At 36.8% G+C, this 25,111-nt stretch overlaps 1 protein-coding gene across 1 annotated transcript in view; it reads left to right on the top strand.

Annotated features, from left to right (window-relative positions):
• Positions 1 to 12,169: 12,169 nt before the first annotated feature.
• The window catches only part of MCM10 (minichromosome maintenance 10 replication initiation factor), a 49,098-nt gene continuing 36,156 nt past the window's right edge, over positions 12,170 to 25,111 (top strand). Inside the window, exons 1-6 of the mRNA XM_012550885.3 lie at positions 12,170 to 12,278; positions 16,298 to 16,367; positions 18,095 to 18,436; positions 19,907 to 20,011; positions 20,128 to 20,265; positions 21,378 to 21,552. Coding sequence (XP_012406339.1) covers positions 16,361 to 16,367; positions 18,095 to 18,436; positions 19,907 to 20,011; positions 20,128 to 20,265; positions 21,378 to 21,552 — 767 coding nt within the window. The 5' untranslated portion in view covers positions 12,170 to 12,278; positions 16,298 to 16,360. The remainder of the gene's footprint in view (positions 12,279 to 16,297; positions 16,368 to 18,094; positions 18,437 to 19,906; positions 20,012 to 20,127; positions 20,266 to 21,377; positions 21,553 to 25,111) is intronic.

Raw genomic sequence — 25,111 nt, forward strand, 5'->3', positions numbered from 1 at the left:
TTGAATTCCCAATCCCTATATTTTTGCTTGCCTGCATTTTGGATTTCCTTCACTGGCTATTTGTACAATATTTCAGAGTCCGATTCTTTTTGTACAGCAAAATAACGGTTTGGTCATGTATACTTACTGTGTATTTAATTTATACTTTAATATATTTAATGTCTACTGGTCATCCTGCCATCTAGGGGAGGGGGGTAGGGGAAGGAGAGGAAAAATTGGAACAAAAGGTTTGGCAATTGTCAATGTTGTGAAATTACCCATGCATATAACTTGTAAATAAAAAGCTACTAAAAACAAAACAAAACAAAACAAAAAACTTGCAAAGTAAAGCTGGTAGAACAGAATTTAGAGATAAAATACAAAAGACTGGCTTTCATCTTTTGAAATACAGAAGAAAAAAAAAAAAGTATATGCAGATCCATTATCTGTTTTTATTGCTTGTGGCACACCCATAATTGCTTGTATAAGGAATTCAGTGACCACTCAGGCTGTCTCTTTTGCTGCTGGAATTGCAAAAGTGAATCCTGAAAAGGTGTCTACTATATCTCCTCTATATGTGAAAAGGAAGGCAAACTGTACAGGCTTTTACTATCCTCCTAGCTTCCTCTCTTATTATTCCAAATTGTAAACATAAAGCTAGAGCAGTCTGATGATATTTAGAATGAGATTTTCGGGCTTCTTGAAATAGGAGTATCGGCCAACATGGTTAGAAGGCTATCTGCCTTTGAATTACCATCAAAAACAGGACCTGGAAGTCCACTATGAGAGTGGACATGTGAGACATAAATCTTACCTGGATGCTTTCTCACTTGCTCTTGAAGTTCCTTAAAGAGTTGATATATATTGGAAGCTACAAATTTTATTTGGGTTGTGGCAATTCTTTGTACCACATCTAGTGAATAGGCCAAATCAGATATTATATTTATATCTCCTGGATAATAAGAGCTAGAATGATTGCATACAATTCATTCTGCTGAGTGGACTGAAAAGGAGTTCTGACTACTCTCTTTATCAGTGGTTCTCAAACTTTTGTTTTCAGTATCTTTTTCCTATTAAATATTATTGAGGATTTCTCCAAAGCGTTTTTGTTTATCTCGATTATATTTATAGACATTTACCATATTGGAAATAAAAACTATTTTTGAATTTGTAGACTCTCTAAAAGGATTTCAGAGATCCCCAGGATTCTCTAGACCATACCTTGAAAACCACTGCTCTTTATAGTTAAGTTACGAGCGTATACAGCACAAATATTATGTTTGGATGCGTCTGTAAAAATAGTTGGTCCTTTAAGAAGAACTTTAGAAACCTTTTCTTCAAGAATCCATCTCCAATTATGTAATAGTCTGGTAACTTTAATGGAGACCCGTGTGTAAAATTTGCCAGTCTGGGACGGCTTCACAGCATATATTAACTTGTGCATTAATATAAAAGGCGTATATCTTGTTATGTCTTATCCCAGATAATTGTACTGCTCCCTTAATGGCCTTTAATAAAATTCTAGCCACAAGCACTGGGTAAGGAGTAAGGCTTTGTTCTGATTGTGCTGGGAGGTTCACCCACTCTATCACACTGTCTCCTTGATGAAGGACTGCTGTGGGTGCCTCTTGTGTAGCAAAAATTGGTATTTCCAAGGGTTTTTGAGTGACTCTTTCAACCACATTGGATAAAGCCAGTTCAACTTCTCTCAAAGCCCCTTGAGTTTCTTTTGTAAGCTGGCATGGTGAGTTTAAAGCACTGTCTCCCCTTAAAATGTCATATAATCATCCATTGGATATCTCCTATCAATTTCTGAAAGTCATTTAAGGTGTTTAGCTTCTCTGTTCTTAATGAAAGTTTTTGTACTGTAAGCACCTTAAAGTATACTTCATATAATGTTTTGTAAGTGTTCTCAGGAAGTGAAATGGTCAAGCTTACTGTATCTGGAGGCAAGGGATCCATAGGCTGGAGAGGAACAAATTTCACTTCTCCAGGGGGTATCTCAGTTGTTCCAGCTGCATAGAACTCTATTCTCCCAATTTGTAATCCCTTTCTCCCATCAGATTGCTTCCTGGCTGATTGGTCATGTCTGGGTATTGAACGTCTAAAGGTTCTCTGGGTGTAGCATCGGCTGCTACCATGCCCCAAGTCTTTTTTGCCTTGGGCCCTGGGGCTGAGCCCCTCATCCCATTTCCCTGAATCAGTCTACATTCTGATGCCCAATGGAAGCCTCTGTTGCATTTTGGACATGGGGTTTTGGGTCTTGTTCTCCCACCCTGTTTTCTCACTCTGTCTCTATGCCAACATTGAGCTTTCAGATGCCCTACTTTACCACATTGAAAGCATTGACGAGTCTCTCTGGAAGTCCTTTGCCAAAAGGGACCCTGTCTTCCCATGTTGGGATCTTGGGAAGTCTGCATCATAGCCTGGCTATAAAAGGCATTTGTGCCCACTGTGGCATAGCATCTTATGATCTCCTCTAAAGGAGCATCCTTGTGTAATCCTAGTATAATTCTTCTGCAAACCTCATTAGCATTTTCTTTAGCAAGTTGCCTTATCATAATTTCTGTTGCTGCATTTTCACCATTAGTTTGTATGACAATTATCTGCAAATGTCCCACAAAATCAGAAAAGGGTTCATTTGGCCCTTGTGCTATTTTTGTAAAGGCCTCTCCTCTGTTCTGTTTACCTAGGATAAACCCCATGCTTTGATAGCAGCAGCAGCAATTTGCTCATATGCTGCTATGGGGTAATTAATCTGTACTGAAATGTCTGCATAAGAACCTACACCTGTTAGTTGTTCATAGGTGATTGGAGTATTAACTCCACTTTGACTATTTTGTTGGGCTTGTATCCTACAGAGCTTACTATATTCAGAAAGCCACAACAAGTTTTGTCCAGGTTCTAAGCATGTCCTTGCTATAGATTTCCAGTCATTAGGGGTTAAGACTTCATAAGCCAAATTCTGTAATAACATCTTAACATAAGCTGATGTAGCCCCATAAAGAGTGCAAGCCTTTTTCAGGTCTTTGAGGATTTCTAGATCAAAAGGACTGTATCTTCTACTTTCCTGACCTGAAGAGTTAAAACGGTTGAATCACAGGATACATTCCTATTTTTAAATCAGCTATATTATGCCCTTCTTCTGTGGCTTTAAGTAGTGCCTTTTGCAATCTAGTCATAGGAGGGGATAATTGCTGGGGGGAAGTTGCTGGTGGTATCACTGCTCCTCCCACTACTCCTCCTTCCTCCATCACGGAAGGTGGAATTGATGGGGAAGGGTCAAGGACCTGCTCTGGTGTGGGCAGAGTTGAAGCTGGGCTGTCAGAGTGAGAATCACCCTGCCCTTCAAGTTCACTTAAGTCCTCAAGCCCTCTGGTGATATTGCCATTAATCTGTCCTTTATCTTCCTCTTTTTCCTTGCTCTCCCTCATCTGGCTGTTTTTAAAACTTTTCTTTTTTTTATAACTTGTAGAATTCCTTAAGGCCAATTGTATTATGTTGTATACATAGAGTTTTTCCTCAGAAATTGAATCAGGACCTTTATCATTGTAGTATTCACGTAGTTGATCTCCTACTAGCTTCCAAATATCTGGCCCTATCTCCTCTTCCTTTAAGAACCAAGGGGACATGCATTCTAATATATCCAAGAGTCTATCAATCTGATCCAAAGTTATAAGTAAGCCTTGTCCCTTGATCAACTTAAGTATGCTTTCTGTAGCACCCCCTCGGGGTGAGGGTGGGGGTGGAGCTGGGGATGGGGGAGAATCTATTCCCCAAATCTGCCCCATTTCAATTAGAAAAGGTTACTAGTTTAGCCCTTAACAAAGTAAGTTCCCTGTTTGTCTATTAAAATACTCACCCTATTTCCTAAGTTCCCTGTTTGTCTACTAAAATACTCACCAGGGACTTCTTCAGTGAAATTAGGGTCCTTGGTTCACATGTTGGGCGCCAAAATGTGAAGTCCGGATTAGCTCCCTGGAGGCCTCAGAATCAGCTGGAGTCAGGATAAGCAAAAGTCCTTGGTCTTTAGGAAAAGAAGTGAAGAGGATTGACAAAACTGCCACACATTCTCCACCAACTGACCTGCCTTCTCCTTGTCCTCCTCCAAAGTGACTTTGGCTTGTCTTACTCCATCCCCTAATCCCTCTTACAATTATCTATATACACCAAAAGATCAAGCCAGCACAGAATAGTGAGAAGGGCCATTTTTCCAAGCATATGCTAATAGAGTATTGTCCAATAGGAAATTAGCCTTAGGTGCTCGGTTGTCTGATTCCAGTGCACCTATTCAGAGTTTCAACCCTTTAGAGTCAGGGGATAGAAGAAGAAAGACCATTTTAGGGAATTTAGCTGAAAAGAAAAGGAGGGCTATAGGACAATAGTTGACAAGTAAATTCTAGTGAAGGTTACTCAAGGATGGGGGAGACCTGGGAAATCTGTGTAGGTATCTGGAAAGGAACCAGTACACCAGAAAAGACTGATGATTAGAAAAAAAGTGAAAATAAGGTTGGGACTAATATACTAAAAAAGACAGGAGGGGAAGAGTACATAAAAGGAGGGGGGGGGGGGGAGCAAGGCAGCAAAGTAGAGGTAGCAACTTAGCTAACTCTTCCGACATTCCCCTCCAAACAACTTTAAAATAACTCCTCAAATAAAATTTTAGAACAGCAAAACTACAAAAGGTCAGAGAAAGGCATTTTTTCCAGTTTGAAACAATTTAGGAGACCAGCAGGAGAAGTCTGTGACACTGAAGGAGGGGAGTGGGCCTGAAAGCATGGGCTAGGGGTAGCAGGTCATGGAGGCAGCTATAACAGCAGCATTAGCAGCTTTAAGAGTTTTCAGTTCAGAGACACTAAGGGGATCGGAAAACTAATGAGAGAGATTACTGGGGCCTCTTGGATGGCACTGGGGGCAGATGGTATTGGTTGGCAACTCTATTATCCAAACAGAGTTCTGTATTATAGTTCTAGGACAGAAATTTTGTGGTAAATGCAAAGTAGTAAAGGCCCTGATCACAGTTCCAAAGTCCTGAAAAATAGTAGCACTTGTGCCTGCAAGGAGAGCAGGGCCTCTTTCCAGGTAAAGACCAGAACAAGACCGGGAGAGCAGGGACCACATCTCTCCCCAGATAACACCACCTTGCAAGCACTGAAAACTTGCAGATTCCAGGACTAACTCTGAAAATAGCAGCAGAAAAAGCCTGAAGCTTGGGACAAGGTTTCCCCACTCTCAGATAAACAGAGCTCAACTTTAAACAAAGTTCAAAGTTGACAGGCTGAAAAAACAAGTATACAATTTAACAAAAAACCTTGATCACAAAAAGCTACTAAAGTGGCAGATGAGACTAAAATAAACTCAGAAAAAGGCCAACAATGTGAAAAGAGCTTGAAAAGCTAAACCTCAAAGAAAAATGCTAATTATTCCCAATCAACAAGAATTCCTGGAAGATTTAAAGAACGTGATAAGACTGGTAGAAGAAAAACTAGGGAAAGAAATGAGTGATGCCAGAAAATTATGAAGAAAATTAATATCTTGTTAAAAGAGACACAAAAATATGGTGAAGAAAATAACATCTTAAATTGACTCTAATTTATAAGAAATCAAGCCATTCTCCAATTGATAAATGGTCAAAGGATACGAACAGACAATTTTCAGATGATGAAATTGAACTATCTCCACTCATATGAAAGAATGTTACAAATCACTATTAATCAGAGAAATACAAATTAAGACAAGTGAGATACCACTACACACCTGTCAGATTGGCTAAGATGACAGGAAAAAATAATGATGAATGTTGGAGGGGATGCGGGAAAACTGGGACACTGATGCATTATTGGTGGCGTTGTGAACAAATCCAACCATTCTGGAGAGCAATCTGGAATTATGCCCAAAAAGTTATCAAACTGTGCATACCCTTTGACCCAGCAGTGCTACTACTGGGCTTATACCCCAAAGAGATACTAAAGAAGGGAAAGGGACCTGTATGTGCCAAAATGTTTGTGGCAGCCCTGTTTGTAGTGGCTAGAAACTGAAAATGAATGGATGCCCATCAATTGGAGAATGGATGGGTAAATTGTGGTATATGAATGTTATGGAATATTATTGTTCTGTAAGAAATGACCAGCAGGATGACTACAGAGAGGCTTGGAGAGACTTACATGAACTGATGCTAAGTGAAATGAGCAGAACCAGGAGATCATTATATACCTCAAAAACAATACTGTATGAGGATGTATTCTGATGGAAGTGGATTTCTTTGACAAAGAGAAGATCTAACTCAGTTTCACTGATCAGTGATGGACAGAATCAGCTACACCCAAAGAAAGAACACTGGGAAATGGATGTAAACTGTTTGCATTTTTGTTTTTCTTCCCGGGTTATTTTTACCTTCTGAATCTAATTATTCCTGTGCAACAAGAGAACTGTTCGATCCTGCACACATATATTGTATCTAGGATATACTGTGCCATATTTAACATGTATAGGACTGCTTGCCATCTGGGGGGAGGAGGGGAGGAATTGGAACAGAAGTGAGTGCAAGGGATAATGTTGTAAAAAATTACCCTGGCATGGGTTCTGTCAATAAAAAGTTATAATTATTTAAAAAAAAAAATTGATTGGAAAGAAGGAGGTATTTATTTATTCTTACTATAAATTTGGCATAATCCAGATTTTAAGGTCAAAGCATATTTTTTTCTGGTGATTTTCTTGTTTCTACAAAAATTGCAGGATATTATGTCACATAAACTGTCAACTATTTCCAGAAAGATTAATAAAAAAAAAAAAAAAAAAAGAAAGAAAAAGAAAAGAACATCTTAAAAACCAAAATTGGCTTAATGGCTTAAAAAAAAAGTACAAAAATTCACTGAAGAAAATATTTTCTTTTACCTTTAATTTTTATTAATCTCTCCTTTGATTTTTCTCAACTTTTTGATGTTTAATTAAGATTTTTTCATTTATTCCCCCATTCCTAGATTTTTAGTTGCATTTCCAATTCATTGATCTAAACTTTCTCTTTTAATGATGTTAGAATTTAGAGACATAAACTTTCCCCTAAAACTGTTTCAGCCATATCCCATAAATTTGGTTATGCCTCATTGTTATTATTTTCTTCTATAGTGTTTTATTTTTCCAAATACACATAAAGATAGTTAAGAAAATAATTTCTTAAAGATCAGAGTTGGGCAAGTCTAAGCAAATTTTTTCACAAAACATCAAGAAATAATAAAACAAAGTCAAAAGAAAGAAAAAATGTAAACCAATTCATTAGAAAAATAACTAACCTGGAAAACAGATCAAGGAGAGATTATTTAAGAATTATTAGACTACCAGGGTAAAAAAGTGTAGACATATTTCAAGAAATGCTCAAGGAAAATTGCCCAAAATCAGAAGGTAAAATGAAAATGGAAAGAATTCACTGATAACCTCTTGAAAGAGATCACAAAGTGAAAACTCCTAGGAGTACTATAGCCAATTACAAGCAGTCAGAAAGAAACAATTCAAATATTGTGAAGCCATAGTTAGAATTACACAAGATTTAGCAGCTTCCATATTAAGGGAATGGAGGGATTGAAACATGATATTCTGGAAGGCAAGAAAGCTAGGATTCCAATCAAGAATAATCCAGCAAAAATGAGTATAAACCTTTGGGGAGGGGAATGAATATTTAATGAAGTAGATGACTTTCAAGCATTCCTGATGAAAAGATCAACTGAATAGAAAATCTAATATCCAAACATAAGACACAAGAGAAGCACGAAAAGGTAACCATGAAAGAGAATAAAGGACTCAATAAAGGCAAACTATTTTCATTCCTTTATGGGAAGACGATACATATAACTCATAAGAACTTCATCATTATTAGGGCATTCCGAAACCATCTATATAGACAGAAGGCACGAGTGTAAATAAATTATATTGGGATCATTTAAAACAAAATGAAGGGGAGAGAAAGAAGGATGTACTGGGAGAAGGGGTAAGGGAGAGGCAAAATGGGGAAAATCATCTGACATGAAAGAAGCACACAAGAAAGAATTTTCACAATGGAGGGGGAAATGAGAAAGAAGGTAATACTTGAACCTCACTCTCTGGAATTGGTTCAAAGAGGAAAGATTAAAGAATTGCAAAATAAAACAATTCTGAGATAACATATCACACCTATCAAATATGAACAACTGCTAGAGGGATTGAGAGAAAATAGGTACTCTAGTGAACTTTTGGTGAACTGATCCAATTGTTCAGGAGAACAATTTGGAACTACACCCAAAGGGTTATAAAACTATATATATACTTTGACCCAGCATATCATTGCTGTACTTGCATTACAAAGCGATCAAAAGAAAAAAACCTACAAATACAAATGTATTTATATCAGCTTTTTTTTTGTGGTAGCAAAGAACTGTATTATATTATATTGTTTGTTATTAAAAAAAAGAATCTGTATTACAAAAAATGATGGAGATAGTTTCAAAAAAAAAACATGGGAAGACCTATATGACCTGCTGCAAAGTGAAATGTACAGAACCAGATCATTGAATAAAGCAACAGCAATGTTGCATTCTTATCAACTATGAAAGACTCTGTTACTGTGATTGACATAATGATCTAAGAAACTTCCAGAAGACTCACGATGAAAAAGAATATACACCTTCAGAGGGAGAACTGATGATTTGAAAGCAAATTTAAGCATAATTTTCTCTTATTTTCCTTGGGTTTTTTTCCAGCAATATAGCTAATATAGAAATATATTTGCATGATTTCACATCTACAGTTGATATTATAATGCTGCCTTCTAAGTCAGTAGTTAAAAGGTGGTAGGAAAGAGAGAATTTGGAATTCATAATTTAAAAAAGAATGTTAAACATATATTATTATATGCATATATATATATATATATATATATAAAAGATGGTTGTGACAAACAGAAGGGTTACTGCACCATCAGAAACTAGAATAAAAGAACAAATACTGGGGGAAGGGGCAGTGAGAAGAAAGAAGGATAAGATATGAAAAGGGAAGAGGGAAGCCTAGGTGAATGGCCTTAATTTTTGGTGATGTATGAATCAAGAAACTCAGCAAAGGTAGATGAAAGGAGTCTCACAGGTCTGGAATAGCTGCTGTGGCCAATGGAACAGATAATCATTTAGAACAGAATATTAGGATTAACTTCTTGTAGTGAGGGTTCCAGTTAAAATGTGATTAAATATTTACCAGATGCTTTCATGTTCCAGGCACTGTGTTGAACATGGAGGTACCAATACAAGCAGAAAAGATAGTTTCTAACTTCAGGAAGCTACCACTCTAAAGGGGAAAGACATAAAAAGGAGCTAAAAGTGAGAAGAGTTGTAGAGGTGAAGAGGGAAGGCACTTGGAAAGTAGGGAAAACCAGGAAATCAGCTGGGTTAGAAATGAGAATGAATGGCATAGGCATTTCCTCCAATGAAGGAACTCATCAATTGGAAGAGGAGAATTTACTAGCGGGTATTTACAATGGACCCAGTCCATACCATTTTGCTGTTTCCTCCAGTCCCATTCAAAAGCACCTAAAAGCAAAGGAGCCAAATAGTGGAGTTATAATATGGTACAGGAGTTTGGTGATAGCACAGGAAAGCAAGGGTTTCAAGCATAGAAGATAGCATTAGAGTTGAACTAGTTCAACAGGGTAAAGAAAGTATAATCAGAAACAAGGGTAATGTCTTGGGATGGTACTCAAAGATGGCGAGACTGGGAGGTCATGATGAAGGGGATAAAGTTTAGGAGAAATGGGAAATTAAGGACAATGATCAGATAAAGGAAATTCACGGTTCTTGGATATGAAATCAATCTCTGTGGGTGATGATGACCAGATTGAGGGTATGAAGAGGTAAGGAGGCAAAGGAGGAATAGGTCATGGGAATTAAGGGAATTGAAGAATTGGTAATTTAGGGGCATTTGAGAACATCAACATGAATATTGATCCCTTAAGAATCGGGGGCCATTTACTGTCACTTAAAATTTCTAGTATTGTTTCCTCATCTTGGAATAAATAGATGATTTTTATAAGGTCCCTTGCAACTCTAAATCTACATAGGATTTTATGGAACTACCCCCTCCCCTAATTTTTCTTGAGCTCTTTTCCTATCTCCAGTCTTCTACTTGTCATCATGTTGATGCCACCAATCTTGTTTCAGTTAGTCACACACAAATGCTTATGACCTTTGACTCAATCTTTCTCTTCTTTTTCATCCTCTGTCCCTACATTACCACACCCTCATTTATGCTCTTTTTTCCATAAGGCTTTATCATCCAACCAGCTGAAAGTTTTCAAAATTTTCATAGATCCCTTTGTTTAGATCTTTTTTACATGTGCAATCTCCCTGTAATTATTTATTAAGCAGAAACCAATTTTTTTCAACTTTTGTCTCCACTGTACAGCGCCTTGCATACATGTAAGCACTTATTTGTGAATTGAATCAATAAGCATTTATTAAGCATTTACAATGTGCTAAGTATCGGGGATAAAGAGTTCTACCCTTGGGGAGCTCACATTTTATCAGGGGAAACTGATGCACAAACTATGATAGTACAAATTGTATTTTTAAATGCAAGATAATTCGATGAGAGGTATGTGCAGGGGACAACAGGGGGCTTCCTTCATGAGGCAACATGTGTTGTGCATTAAAGCAAACTAAAGGTTCTAAAAAGCATAGGTAAGAAGAGAATATTCCAAGCATCTAGGACAGCCTGTGCAAATATGAAGACAAGAGGTGGAATGCTGTGAGGAAGGCAACAGACATTAGCTAGAAGCATGGACTCCCTGAAGGTGAGTATTATACAATAAGTATTGGAAAAGTAGGTACTTATTTAAACTTATTTTACTTTTTTATTATAATAACTTTTTATTGACATAACTTATGCCAGGGTAATTTTTTATAACATTATCCCTCGCACTCACTTCCGTTCCGATTTTTCCCTCCCCCCTCCTTCCCTCCCCCCCAGATGGCAAGCAGTCCTATACATGTTAAATATGTCTCAGTATATCCTAAATACAATGTATGTTAGTTAAACTTTTTTATTTTATTTTATTTTTATTATAATACCTTTATTGAGAGAGCCCATGCCAGGATAAGTTTTTACAACATTATCCCTCGCACTCACTTCCGTTCCGATTTTTCCCTCCCCCCTCCTCCTCCCCCCCCAGATGGCAAGCAGTCCTATACATGTTAAATATGTCTCAGTATATCCTAAATACAATGTATGTTAGTTAAACTTTTTTATTTTATTTTATTTTTATTATAATACCTTTATTGAGAGAGCCCATGCCAGGATAAGTTTTTACAACATTATCCCTCGCACTCACTTCCGTTCCGATTTTTTCCTCCCCCCTCTTCCCCTCCCCCCCCAGATGGCAAGCAGTCCTATACATGTTGAATATGTCGTAGTATATTCTAGATACAATGTATGTTAAACTTTTTTATTTTATTTTATTTTTATTATAATACCTTTATTGAGAGAGCCCATGCCAGGATAAGTTTTTACAACATTATCCCTCGCACTCACTTCCGTTCCGATTTTTCCCTCCCCCCTCCTCCCCTCCCCCCCAGATGGCAAGCAGTCCTATACATGTTAAATATGTCTCAGTATATCCTAGATACAATGTATGTTAGTTAAACTTATTTATTTTATTTTATTTTTATTATGATAACTTTTTATTGAGAGAGCCCATGCCAGGGTAAGTTTTTACAACATTATCCCCTGCACTCACTTCCGTTCCGATTTTTCCCTCCCCCCTCCTCCCCTCCCCCCCAGATGGCAAGCAGTCCTATACATGTTAAATATGTTTCAGTATATCCTAGATACAATGTATGTTAAACTTATTCATTTTAAACGAAGGGTGACGCATTTATTGGGTCTCGTGGAAGTGGGAGTCGGGGGAAAAGACAGGAAACAAAGACTTCCACCAGGATGAGAAATAAAAGACCACAGAGAACGAAAGGACAACCTTACCTTACGGTCACCGGAACCCGATGGTAGCGACACGCCCGGAAGTCCCGCCCTTCACCGGGAGACCTACGGCAGCTCTCTCTCCCGGACTGAAAGGGTAGAGGGAAAGAAAAAAATAAAAATTATAACTTACGCTCCTTCATTTACGTCACCACGTACGCCGGCAACTCAACCAATCAGTTCAGTCTTCAGGACGACTGTCAGCCCGCCAGTGCCCTGACGTCAGAAATGGGGGAGGGCCGAATCAAAATTTTGGCGCGGAACGCTGGGAGCATCCTAGTTGGGAAACTGGCGGCGCGGAGGTGACTACGGTGAGTGGGTGCGGGAAGGGATTTGGGGCGTACTTTGGTTTGGGAGATTCAGGAGGACGGCCGGTCCTAGAGGAGAACGCTTGGGGTCCCCGGGGGGGAAATCTTGGAGAGCAAGGGCGTCCTCATTAACTCCCCCCTAGGCGCTGTTTTCTGGTAAAAACGGGAATTCTGGACTTAAAGGCAAACCCCTCTGTTTTACGGATGAGGAGACGGGAGCCCCTGGATGGGGAAGGCTTTAGACCGCAGCACAGTAGCGGCGGAGACAGATTTGAGCCGAGTCTCGGCTCCAGATCCACGCCCTGTGGGTCCTGATCTGGGACAGTGTCCTGTCCGCCACTGTATCTAAACCATGGGTGCATGAAGCCAGCCTTTTCTGCTGAATGAATAAAGACCCGGATTTCAGCCAGCGTGGGAGCTAGATGTTTTATTCACCTAGAATGAAGCCGCGTTCTTGCACACTCGGCCTGGGTAGCTGCTTTTCCTTTCGAAGAGTTTTTGTTCACATACGCCAGCCTCCTCCAGATTTGACTTTAAAACGCCCGGCGGGACCGATTGAGAGAAAATTATAGCTACTGGATAACACGCTTTTGGGGGTAGATGTGTTAAAGTGCAATGGCAAAATTAATTAAATAAGCAATGGTAACCGCTAGCGGGGGAAGAAGTCCGTCTAGAATAGATCATGGTTAAAACAAAATCTCAGGCAGAGAAGAAAGTATGTGTAATAATGGGATTATTTTATTATCAGTTTTGGCTTTTCCTCAGATTCCTTTCTTCCCTCAAACTTCTTAACTATTCTCTCTTCCAAGCTCATCATTCAATTGTCTTCCAAGTTACCAATGATGTTTTTATTGACAAATCAAATAGTCATCCAGGCTTGCAACCTATTTGTGATCTTGGAATCCTTTTCACCTCTCCAACCATAGCCAATCTGTTGCCAAGGTTTGTCAATTTTTACCTTCAAAACATTTCTCATATATGCCCCCTTCTCACATTTGACACTGTCACCAATCCAGTGCAAGCCCTCATCTTTCCATATTTGCGATTTTGAAATAGTCTACTGATTGGTCTCTTCTGTCTACTCAAAATGATCTTTTAAAGCACAAGTCTCCTCTTATCACCCCCATTCCTACTTCCCTACTCAATAAATTCCAGTGTGGATGGAAAGAAAATTCATTGTTTGACTTTCTGACAGACTTTCCTTCCACCCCCAATTTTTCTCCCTATTCAATAAATTCCAGTGACTCCATCCACAGGATGGAAAGAAAATTCATTGTTTGACTTTCTGACAGACTTTCCTTCCACCCCCAATTTTTCTGGTCTTTCACTTTCTTTCCAATTACCTTGGGACCTAGTGTCCCTGTCTTTCTTGCTGTTCTTCATACATGAATTTCAAGCATTTTCATTTATGAACCCTCCATCATTCCCCTTCCTTCTTTCAAGACTCGGCTAAAGACCCACCTTCTACAAGAAGCCTTTCCCAGGCCTCCTTAATTTCTGTGCCTTCTCCCTAAAATTAATCTCCAATTTGTTCTATTTATATCTTTTTTGTACATAGTTGTTTTCATGTTGTCTCTTTTAATATGAGCTGGAACTGGTTTTTGCCTTTCTTTGTATTCAAAACATTCAGCATTGTACCTGAAATGTAGTTGTTAATAAATGTTTCTTGATTGACTAACTGAATTTGGTCACTAATGCACTGTGACTAAGTGATAAAAATGACTAAGAGTAATAAGAGATTATAAAATGCTGAGAGTAAACTTGTAAACATAATCTGTTTCAATATTGTGACCAACATGATTTAATGGTTCTGTAGAGGGCAATAGGCTATAAGGGCCAATGTATTTTACTATAGATTACAAGGCCCTGTTAAGTGATCCTGAGCTATTTGACATTTACAAAAAAGTCTCTTTGCTTGAATTCTAACTATCTACCCTCTTCCAGTCAAGAGTTGAGAAAGAAAGAGATACAATGTTTACACAAACAAGCATAATACCCTAGGGGATATGGTAGTAGCTAAAGAGATTCAGAGAGTACTAGAAAAATAGGAGGAGGAGAGATTATTCAGTTGCACCTAAGCTAAGCATAAAGAAAGAAAAGAACTCCAAAAGAGAGAGATGAGAAGGGAATGCTTGTAAGCCTATGTGCCAGGCACTATGCTAAATGTTGTGAATACAAAAAAAAATAAAAAGCCTCAAGGAATTCAAAATATACAAACTAAGTACAAACAGTTAAATTGGAAATAATCAACAGATGGAAGACTTTAGATTGTAAGAATAATGGAAGGGGTGTGGGGCAGGGGAATAAAAGGCGTTGAATTCCTGAGGGTTTTATATTTTATCCTAGAGGTAATGGGGAGCCATTAGAGTTGATTGAATATGGTCAGACTAGTGTTTTAGGAAAATCAGTTTAATTGCTGAGTAGAAGATGGACTGGAGTAGGGAAAAGCTGGGAGACCACAAAGTAGGCTATTGTAATAATTCAGGTGTGAAGTGTACGGAGGTGCTATTGTATCAGATGAGAAGAATACTTATATAAGAGTTGTTGTGAAGGTAAAAATCAGTAGGATTTGGCAACAGATTGCATGTGGGAGAAGAGGGTGACAAGTAGCATAGCATAGCATAGGTGACTGGGAAGATAGTGGTACCCTCAGCAATAATGGGGAGGGTGAGGAAAGGGAAGAGGCTAGCTGTGGGGGAAGAAATAAATTCTGTTTTAAATAGGTTGAATTTAAGATATCTACAGGAAATCCAATTTGAGATATACAATAGATAACTTGGAGATATTAGACTGGAATTTTAGAGAAAGGTCAGGGCTGGATAAGTAAATCTGAGAATGATCAACATAGAGATGATAGTTCAGGATAAAGCATTGTGGGACATCCACAGTAAATAGGAGTGACATGGATAAAGATTCCAAAAAGAGACTGAGAATTAGTCAGATAAAAGGAGGAAAACCAGGAAATCCAAAAACCTAGAGGGGATAGAGAAAAAGAAAGCAATGTTAGGGGCAAAGCTTACAGAGGTCAAAAAGAATGAGGACTGAAAAAAGGTAATTTGATTTGGCAGTAAAAAGATCATCAATAACTTGGAAGAGAATGGTTTCAGTTGAATGATGAGATCGGAAGACAAGCTGTACAGAATTAAGGGAATAAGAGGAAAGGAAGTAGTAGCACCAATTGTGCATTGTCTTCTCAAGTTCAGCCATCCACAAAAGGCTGGAGAGGTATGAGAAGAGTCACTGGGGAAGGCTGGGATGGCTTATGCAAACATACTGGTAGAAGTAGTTTTTCTCTGGAAAGAATGGGAAACCTTTTCCTTTAGAGCCCTCTCCCTGTGACCTAGATATTTTGATTGGTGATGGAGCACATGAACCTAACTAACTCTCTATATCTATTTGGACCCAGATTCCTGACCTTAGTTACCCTTTGAGTACCATTTTGTCCTTTGCCTCCACATCCTTTCTCTTACTCCCACTCTAAATTATCCTCTTTTACTTTGGATGCATTCATATAAACCACAGTTCACTGAATCTGGAACATATCAGTTGATTACCCAGTGGACCAAATCAGACCCCTATGACTTACCCATATGAAAATTCCCTTACTAGACTACCACTGACTTCCTATTGTCTTCTATTAAAATGTTACCTCCTTGAGGGCAATGACTATTACCTGTTAGATGGCCAATAAATGATTTTTAAAATTTTTATCCTTTCAGATTAGGCCAGAAAAGTTGCTTAGAGTTAAATACTTCTTTTATTAGTTTTGAATAAATGAAAGTGTCCTTGCTCAGAATATTGAAGAACAAACCTGGAGCTTTAAGGAGTTTACTTATATACAAATGTTGGAAGACCAGACATTTTAGGGAACTTGAAAGGAAAAGGAGAGGAATACACATGATTTGGGAGTGTCTCTGCGACTCCTTTCTCATCCAGATGATTTCTTAGCCTATGATCCCAGAAATAGAATACCAATTCTTGCTACCATCAAACCTGTCTGTTACTTTACATTTTTGTCACAGGATTTTTCTCCAGGTCCTATTTGATTTCTCCTTTGAAGTTCCCATATCAGCTGTGCTCTCAACATGGATGGTAAGTCCAATCTGTTCCTTTGTTTCAATCTTTTACTAAAAAAAATGATCTCCTAAAATCTGTTGAGTTTCTGATGTTAGATATTTGATATATTGTCTTAATCTTTTCAATATATAACTTTAGTAGTCTGAAGATCACGTTTTAAAAGTCAGGTGTGTCCCCATCTAACTGAAGTTTTTTCTTCTCATAGGTATATTTGATGTTGGATTAGTGTGATATTTTAATTCTATTTTTTTTTTACTGACAATTTTCAGGGAAGTAATGTGAAGTAGAGAAAAAAAAGAGCAAATGTTAAAAAAAATTTTTTTTGATGTATTTAGAACAGGGGTGCAGAACCTTTTTTGCTGCCAAAGGGTCATTTGGATATTCATAGCATCATTTGCAGGCCATACGAAATTATCAGCTTAAAAACTCAGCAGTGGGAATTTGTTATATCTAGCTTTCAGCCCATCATTGCCTGAAATTGCCTTGGCAGGTCCAGACCCAATGATTTTGTGGACCTTTTATGGCCAGTTCTCCAACTGACTTAGAAGAACTTAACCTGAGTAAAATTAACAATGAAGTGATTGATTAGAAAGACTTAGTAACAGGAAAAATGCTAACGAAATTTTTCGGTGATTAGAATCAATCTTAGAGTTTGCATGCTGGCAAAAAGTGTCCCTCAAGCCCCTAAATGCTTCTCAGTCAAAAAGCATTTATTAGGTACCTTCTTTGTACTAGGAGCATCCAGATAGCACAGTGGCTAGAGTACCAGGCCTAAAGTCAGGAAGATTGATCTTTCTGAGTCCATATCTGGCCTCAGACACTTCCTAGTGTGGGACCCTAGGCAAGTCACTTAACTCTGTCTTGGTTTCTTCATCTTTAAAATGAATTGGAGATGTAAACAGCAAATCATTGTAGTGTCTTTACCAAGAAAAGCCCTAATGGATTTATGAATAATTGGATACAACAAACACAAACTATGTATTAGGGACTGGGTACACAAATACAAAGTTAAGTCAGTTTCTGATTATGAGCAGGTAGTAGCCAGCCAGGGGCTAGAATGTTCCTGGAGTATTCTATATTAATCTGAGTTCAAAGCTGATCAGAGGTATTAACAGACTAAGCAACAATCTCTTCCATTGCAAAATGCGTATGATAATAACATATATCCCAGGGTTATTATGAGGACCAAATGAGGTAATATTTATAAAGCACTTAGCACAGTGTCTGTCACATAATAGATGGCTATATGAGTGCTTAATCCTTTCTCATAAAATGCTTACCTTCTGTAAAATATATATATATATATATATATATATATATATATATATATATATATGTACCTCCTATTTATATTTTTATATGTTTAATAAATTCTACCTATTTTAAAAAATTACTATTTATTTTCATGGCAGTCTTTTATAGGATTCTAAACACAGTGATCTCTGTTAAATGCTTTTATCCTTAGTTTGTAACTATAGGAAATAGTGAAAGGGAGATAAGTAATAGTATCCACTATGTGTTCATCACTGTGCTAAGTGGTTTACAAATATCATCTCATTTTATCCTCACAATATCCTTGAGAAGTAGGTGCTGACAAAGAAAAATGCCCAAATAGAGGTAAAATTGTAAGGGTCATCTTTTCAAAAAACATTCTCAAGACTGACACGAACATTTTCATTGCTTTGCCATTCTCTTGAAGTTCTCTTCAGATTTGCCCCTGATTTGCTTCCCTTCTTTTCCAGAGGAAGAATGTGGCCTGGATCTTCTTACTGAACTGCTGGAGGAAAATGAATCAGCTTTAGAATATGATTCAGGGCAGAATGGCTTCTTGAAAGAGGAAGCCAGAGAGCCTGATGAATTTGATGAACTCTTTGATGCTGATAGTGATAGTTCATCTTATAAAGAAGAGATTGATGAGCTTCTGGAGGCAGAATCTGGAGACCAAAAGGAAAATATGGCCACTCTCTTCGGAGATGTCAATGATCTGACAGACGAGGAGAATGAAGAAACCCAGGACACCACACAGTCACTACAATTAAGTCCCCCAGCTCCCAGCCAAGAGAAAATTCGCCAGGAGTTACAAGGTGCCTAGAACGAATTTTTAACATTCAGTGTTCTGCAATCAATGAATTATTAAGTTAAAGATAAATTTAAATGAAAGCCATCAAGTTTGGCATTTTTCATCATACCAACCTTTTACATGGTTGTAGCCGAGTTTAAAAATCAGTCATGTGGACTAAAAGATAGTATTACAGTATACAAATACATACTAATAATCATTGTCTGCAAAAAATCTCCTAGAATGGATTGAATATTCATAGCACTTTTCATTTTTTAGCATTTATTTTTCCCATGCCCATCACTCTTCTCACTGTCCCTATTTCTGTCAAATATATCAATATTTCTCTTGTCACACCAAGTCCACAATCTTGGAGCCATCCTCAGCTCTTCATATCACCTCACCTCCTCATTCAGTAAATTGCTGGGACTTACTGATTCTGTCTCTATGACATTTTTTCCATCTTCCATTTCTGTCTTCCCACCCTTCTGCTCCAACAGCTACCACTTTTAGTTAGGTCCTCAGCCACTTCTCAGTTAAATTTAATGCAATATAGCCTTGTATTTAGTTTCCTGCCTCAAATTATTCCCCTCTCCAAATCATCTTCCATCGCTGCCAAAGTGACTACTAAAGTGAAGATCTGCTCTTGTTTCTCCCCTCCTCAGTACACTTCACTGGCCTTACTGTGGCTAAAAAGAAGCTCATCTATTTAGATATCAAAACTTTTCACAACTTGGTTTCATTCTACAGTTCCAATCTTATATTACATTATTCCCATTATTAAACTCTCCAGTACAGCCAAATCATCCTCCTTATCAGCCCTCATGTGTGCCACTCAGTCTCCATTGACTCACTTTTGCATACATTATTTTACAATTAAAAATATAAAAAAAAAATATGTGATATATATATATATATATATAATTTTATTTTTTCCAATTACACATAAGGGCAATTTTCAACATTTCTTAAAATCTTATTTATTTAATATTTTCCCTGATTACGTTTAAGGCAATTTTTTTACTTTGTTTTTTAAAAAATTTTTGAGTTCCAGATTCTCTCATCCCCATCCCTACCTCATTAAAAAACCATGTGAAGTTAAGCAAAACATTTTTATAAGTCATTCAACATTGATTTTTATAAGATTTTGAGTTTCGAATTTGTCTTCTTATCTTTCCCCCCTTACCAAGATAGCAAAAAATGTGATATAGGTTATGAATATAGATAATATTAATGTTTTTTAAGTCAGTATGTGGCCTGCAAGGATCCTTATGTATATGGCTTAGTAGCCTCCAATTTCTATTTGAATTTGATATCACATCTCCATAGGGCTTTGAATAATAATAATAATAATTCCCTATGGATTTAGACATCTAATTCCATGTTGAAATTCTCAGGTTTTTGTAGAATTTTTGATGGAGTTTCTAGAATTATTTCAACATATTTTACCTTGTTTTCTAGCGTGGCTCTGAAACTAGTATATATTTTTTCCTAGATGAACTGAAGAAATTGCAAGAGCAGATGAAGACATTACAAGACCGACTAAAAATGACTACAATTGGGAAGTCTACGAGCCCAAAATCTTTACAGAAATCCTCTGGTAATAAGACCAATATTTTTCAGAGTCTGAATATCCATATTGGCAGACACATGGCAGAACAGACTTTGATGACTTTTGTGATGCTTTGTTATTTCCCTTTACTTTTGATCAATTAGGTAAGATTTCGCACCTCCCTCTTAAGGAGCAGAAAGTTCAGAAGATTCAGGAGTCATCTTTGTTTTCTGCCCAGCTTGACATCCCTGCTTTGCCAAAACCCAAACAAGTAGCCCAGAAACCAAAGGTTTTCCCTGCAGGTATAGTTCTCCACTCTATGTGGATTTCTTTTTTCCAGACCTCTGATTGCTTTATTGTTCATAATACAAACTTTGGTACTCACCTATATCCTTTCTTTTAGCATTCTCTTCTTATTTTATGTAATTAGGTTTCTTGTTTCTTCAGTGATGTAGCAGTCTCTAAATAGAAGGGACCATATGCTAAATTTATTTTCCTTAGAAACCAATTCTTCTGACTAAGCTGTGTATTATTAGGGTTGGTCTTTAGTACATTTGTGAATATTTAAATTGAGTTTATAAAACCAAAGCACAAATTATTAGAGTAGTCAAGAATCTCAAATGAGGTCAAAATAAGTCCAAGTTGATCTTGGAGTAGCAGCAAGTAGAAAGAAAACTAGACCCAAGGTTCAAGTTATGAGATCTTTTTTTTACCAGCTGAGTCACCTTGATCTCTGAGCCTCAGTAGAAGGTAGTGGATAGAATAGTGGGCTTAGTGACATCACCTGGGTTTGAAATCTGCCCACTGTACCTATTAGTATAGATAAGTTACCTAGCATTTCTAAGCTTTGGTTTCCTGTGCTATCCACCTTAGAATTGTTGAGAATGTGGCACTCTTTAAAACTTAAAGTTCTAGGCGAATGTGAATTCTTACTGTTATAAAATCACTCTTTATAAGCGGCACAGTGGATTGAGCACCAGCTCTGAAGTCAGGAGGACCTGAATTCAAATGTGGTCTCAAACAATTAAAACTTCTTAGCTGTGTGACCCTGGGCAAGTCACTTAACCCCAACTGCCTCAGCAAAAGAAAGAAAAAAACTCCACTCTTTACAGAAGAATATAAATTTGCATACAGGTCAAAATCCATTAAGGAATGTAGATCCATCTGAAATTTATACTTAATTCAAGCAACATTTAATACAACTAAGTCCCATATCTAGAAAATTTGGCCAACTCTTTTGATACCATTTGTGGATTCTAGTGAATCTCTATTATTTCTGAAGAAAAGTTGCATCTCCTCTGTGGCATTTTATCCACTATTTGGCTCTTGGGAACACTATAGCAAATGTAATTTCAATAAGATTAATTTAAATTTAAATTAAATTAAATTAAATTTTTTATTGTTAATTCTTTAGAGCACAAGAGTCCTCTTCCAGGATCATTACCAAATTCATATTCCCAGCCCCTTAGATCTACTGCTGGAAACAAGCCCAGTGGAGGGACTGGAAACTCGACTTTAGGAACATCTGGACCTTCATGTGGAACTACTCAGACTGTATCAGTGGAAAAATTTACTGGACTTAGGTTAAGGTCAGTAATTTTATAATAGTACCTCTTATTTTTAGTTCTTCTTGATACCACTAGATGTCTCTTTCTGCTTTATTGGACACTGGCTCTTAGTTTAAAATAGGGAATTTTTAAAAACAAATTTTCATAGAACTTTTTAAGGTCATGAAAAAAATTGTATATATTTGTAGCTCTAGGTTTAACTTAATTCACTTATATCTAGAATTATAACCAAAAGAGAATGTTTCTTATGTAAATTATGGTCAAAAGATTGTCCACAAAGCCACTTAAATGATTTTCCTTATGTACAAATTTAACCATATCACTCTCCTGTTCATTAAACTCCAATGGCTCTCTCTGTTGCCTCAAAGATAAGAGAAAAACTCTTGTTTGGCTTTTAAAGTCCTTCACAAATTGGTTCTTAACTTTGTGTTATGGACACAGTAATGTTATTTGTTGCTTTTTTAAATTCATAATCAAAGGAAATGCTAAATTCCAGTTAAAGATTAGTGAAAATAAGGGAGTGAATTTCTTCCCCATCCATGTTGACGAACTTTTTGAAATCTTTCCATGGACGGCAGGCTAAGACGTGCTGAATTATACATTATTCTCATTCTTGCGCTCTCCAGTCTAGCCAAACTAGCCTCCTAACTGTCCTTTACACACATCATCCCACCTATGTACCATTCATTCTCCCTGCATAGGACATTCTCCTTCATGTCCCTAAGGAGTCAGTTCAAGCATTCCCTTCTACCAAGCCTTTCCTGATGTCCTCCCTACTTAAACTACCTTCTATTCTGTATATCTTTATACATTCAAATATTTTTCTCCTTAGGAGAGTATGGGCTCCTTAACAGCAGGGACTATAGTTCTTGTTTTTTCCCTCATAGCTTGAACTAGTAGTAGAAGCTTAATAAATCCTTATCAATTGATAGGTAGGTAATAGTGTTAGAGATTATAGCTATGTATGTCAAATGGCCTAAGTAAGCAAATATGAAATTTATAACACTTTTCATCTTATTGTAATTGTTATAGTTTTGTTTTTTAAAGCTTAGCATATGTTTCATAGATATAACTATTGAATTTTCACATTGTCTGATGAGAAATCCAATTCTGTCAATGATTCATAATTTCTTCTATTGGAGACCAGAGAAGCTGGACAATTCACACTAAGATTAAAGTGTTTTCAGTTCTATAAAAATAACCTCTCCCCATCTCGCGCCGCCACTCCCAAATATCTAACTCTTTCTCCTCTGAATTTCAGCCAGATGTTAGCCAACATCTAAATTTATTGAGCACAGCAAAGAAAGCAAATGGTTTCAAATAGGGATCATTTGGGTGTGAATATTAAATAAACTATAGTACCTAAATGAGACTGACATTAGTTTTCCACTATGGACAGGCCTCACAGAAGTGGTGTCATAAAAATTAAGAAAAGAAAATAATCTTTCCACTCACAGATTTGTTTTTACTTTTAACTCTCAAAACCATATTTTCTCCATAGTTGGGTCCATTTTATTCAAAACACCTTGGATCTTATGCAGAGGGAGGTGACCAAGATTGTGAGGGATGTGAAAACCGTGTCATGGGAGGAAGAAATGGGGTTGTTTGGACTGAAGAATAAAAACTTAAAGAAGCAATGATAGTTGGACCGTCTTTTTGTTCTCTCACCTCTTGTCCTTCACTGAAGATCTTTATTTAGGGATTAGATGGGGGGAGGCTGTTAGGGCTTCTGTGAGGAACATCCCTTTTTGACATATATTGGAGTAAATGACATATAAAGGCATTCCTCATTTTGTGATCTTATAAAAGAAAAAAAATTTTTTCCCTTGTCTAATATATCTAGGTTATCATTCAATCAACAGAGATATATTTAGCATTTATTCAATATAAAGGCACTATGTAATACTGTGGAGATAAAAAAAGAAAAAAATGAAATGGTCTCAACTTTAAATGACATAATATGGCCAAAGATGGAATGGAAACTGATTTTTCTATTACCCAGTTTGCTAATTTAAATACTATTGGTAGTTCTCTTTTGAAGGCTAATTGTGTCTTATTTTTGCATGCCAATTTAAAAAAAAAACTGTACAAATGCTTCCTATCAGGAAAAATAAGACCCATAATATTCACGCATACTTATTGAAATTTAAATATAATATTCACTGATAGGCACTGATAATTGTAGCAAAAGCAGAAAAGATTGTTTCAGATTAATAAATGATTAAGATTGATATATATCATAATAATCACAATTGTGTTTCCTTGCTTCCTATAATAGCCCCTGTTCTATAACCATTCATTCACATTAAAAAAAAACAAAAAGCTTTTGTTTTAATTCTTTTTTTCTCCCATCACCTTTCTTTCCAAATATCCCCCTTTCCTCCCCTCTTTAGTGAGCTATCTTTTGTAACAAAGAATTTTTTTAAGATGAGAGAAAGAAAGGAGGGAAGAAAGGGAGAGAAGAGAGAGAAGGAAGGAAGGAGTGGTTCAGCAAAACTAATCAGCCAACCTTACTACCCTACTTTATAGTGTAACTCTTGGCACTTACCATCTGGCTCCCCCATTTTAGAGGTTGAGTCTCTTCCTCCAAGTATGAACAATGTTAATTTTTTTCCTCTTCAGCATCACTCTAGTGCCAAGGTTCTTGAAATTTTTTTTTCTTACTATTTTGATAATTCCTTCAATACAATTGATCTTCTTTGTAATCATGTTTTATGCATTTAAAAACATTGTTCTGAGATTGTCAAAGTTCCATGATACAAAAAATGTTAGAGCCCCTGCTCCACTGTATATACCTAAAGAACATATGATTTCATCTATGTGAATACTATTTCTTTGATATCAGATCCAAAACTTAGATGCCTTGGTGGTTGGGCTTTATGAGTCTCTATGATTAGAAAATAGCATTTATTTGCTGATATAAACTTTTCAGAAATTAGATAGGCTAATCCTTTGATCACCTGCAATTCATTATTTAGATTGTTTTGTTGGGCCTGCCCAGATTTGTGCTTTGCAGGCATAACTTTAAGAAACCCAGGCTTCTTTTGTACTAGCATTTGAAGAGTATTTTCTAGTAAGATGTTTCACATTTTTTCCTTTTTTTTTTTTTTTTTTTTTTTTTTTTTTTTTTTTTGCTTTATTATATCTTGATTTCTCATAAAGTCATTAGCTTCCATTTGCTCAATTCTATTTTTTAAAGAATTATTTTCTTCGATGAGCTTTTGAACCTCCATTCCCAATTGGCCAATTTTGCTTTTTAAGGCATTCTTCTCCTCATTAGCTTTTTGTATTTCCTTTTGCATCTCTTTCAGTTCTTTCCCTAATTTTTTCTCTATTTCTCTTATTTAATTTTCAAAGTCCCTTTTGAGCTCTTCTGTGGAGTGAGCCCAATTGTTATTTTTCTTGGAGACTTTGGATTAGAAACTTTGACTTTGTTATCATCTTTGAATGTGTATTTTGATCTTCCTTGTCACCATAATAACTTTTAATAGTCAGAATTTTTTTTTGTTTTCTGCTTAATTTTCTTTTTTCTAAAATGAAACTATTTAAGTAATTTATTTCCTCTTCTGTTAACCTGGGC

This window comes from Sarcophilus harrisii, chromosome 5 (genome assembly GCF_902635505.1).
Source record: "Sarcophilus harrisii chromosome 5, mSarHar1.11, whole genome shotgun sequence".
NCBI classification, from domain to species: domain Eukaryota; kingdom Metazoa; phylum Chordata; class Mammalia; order Dasyuromorphia; family Dasyuridae; genus Sarcophilus; species Sarcophilus harrisii.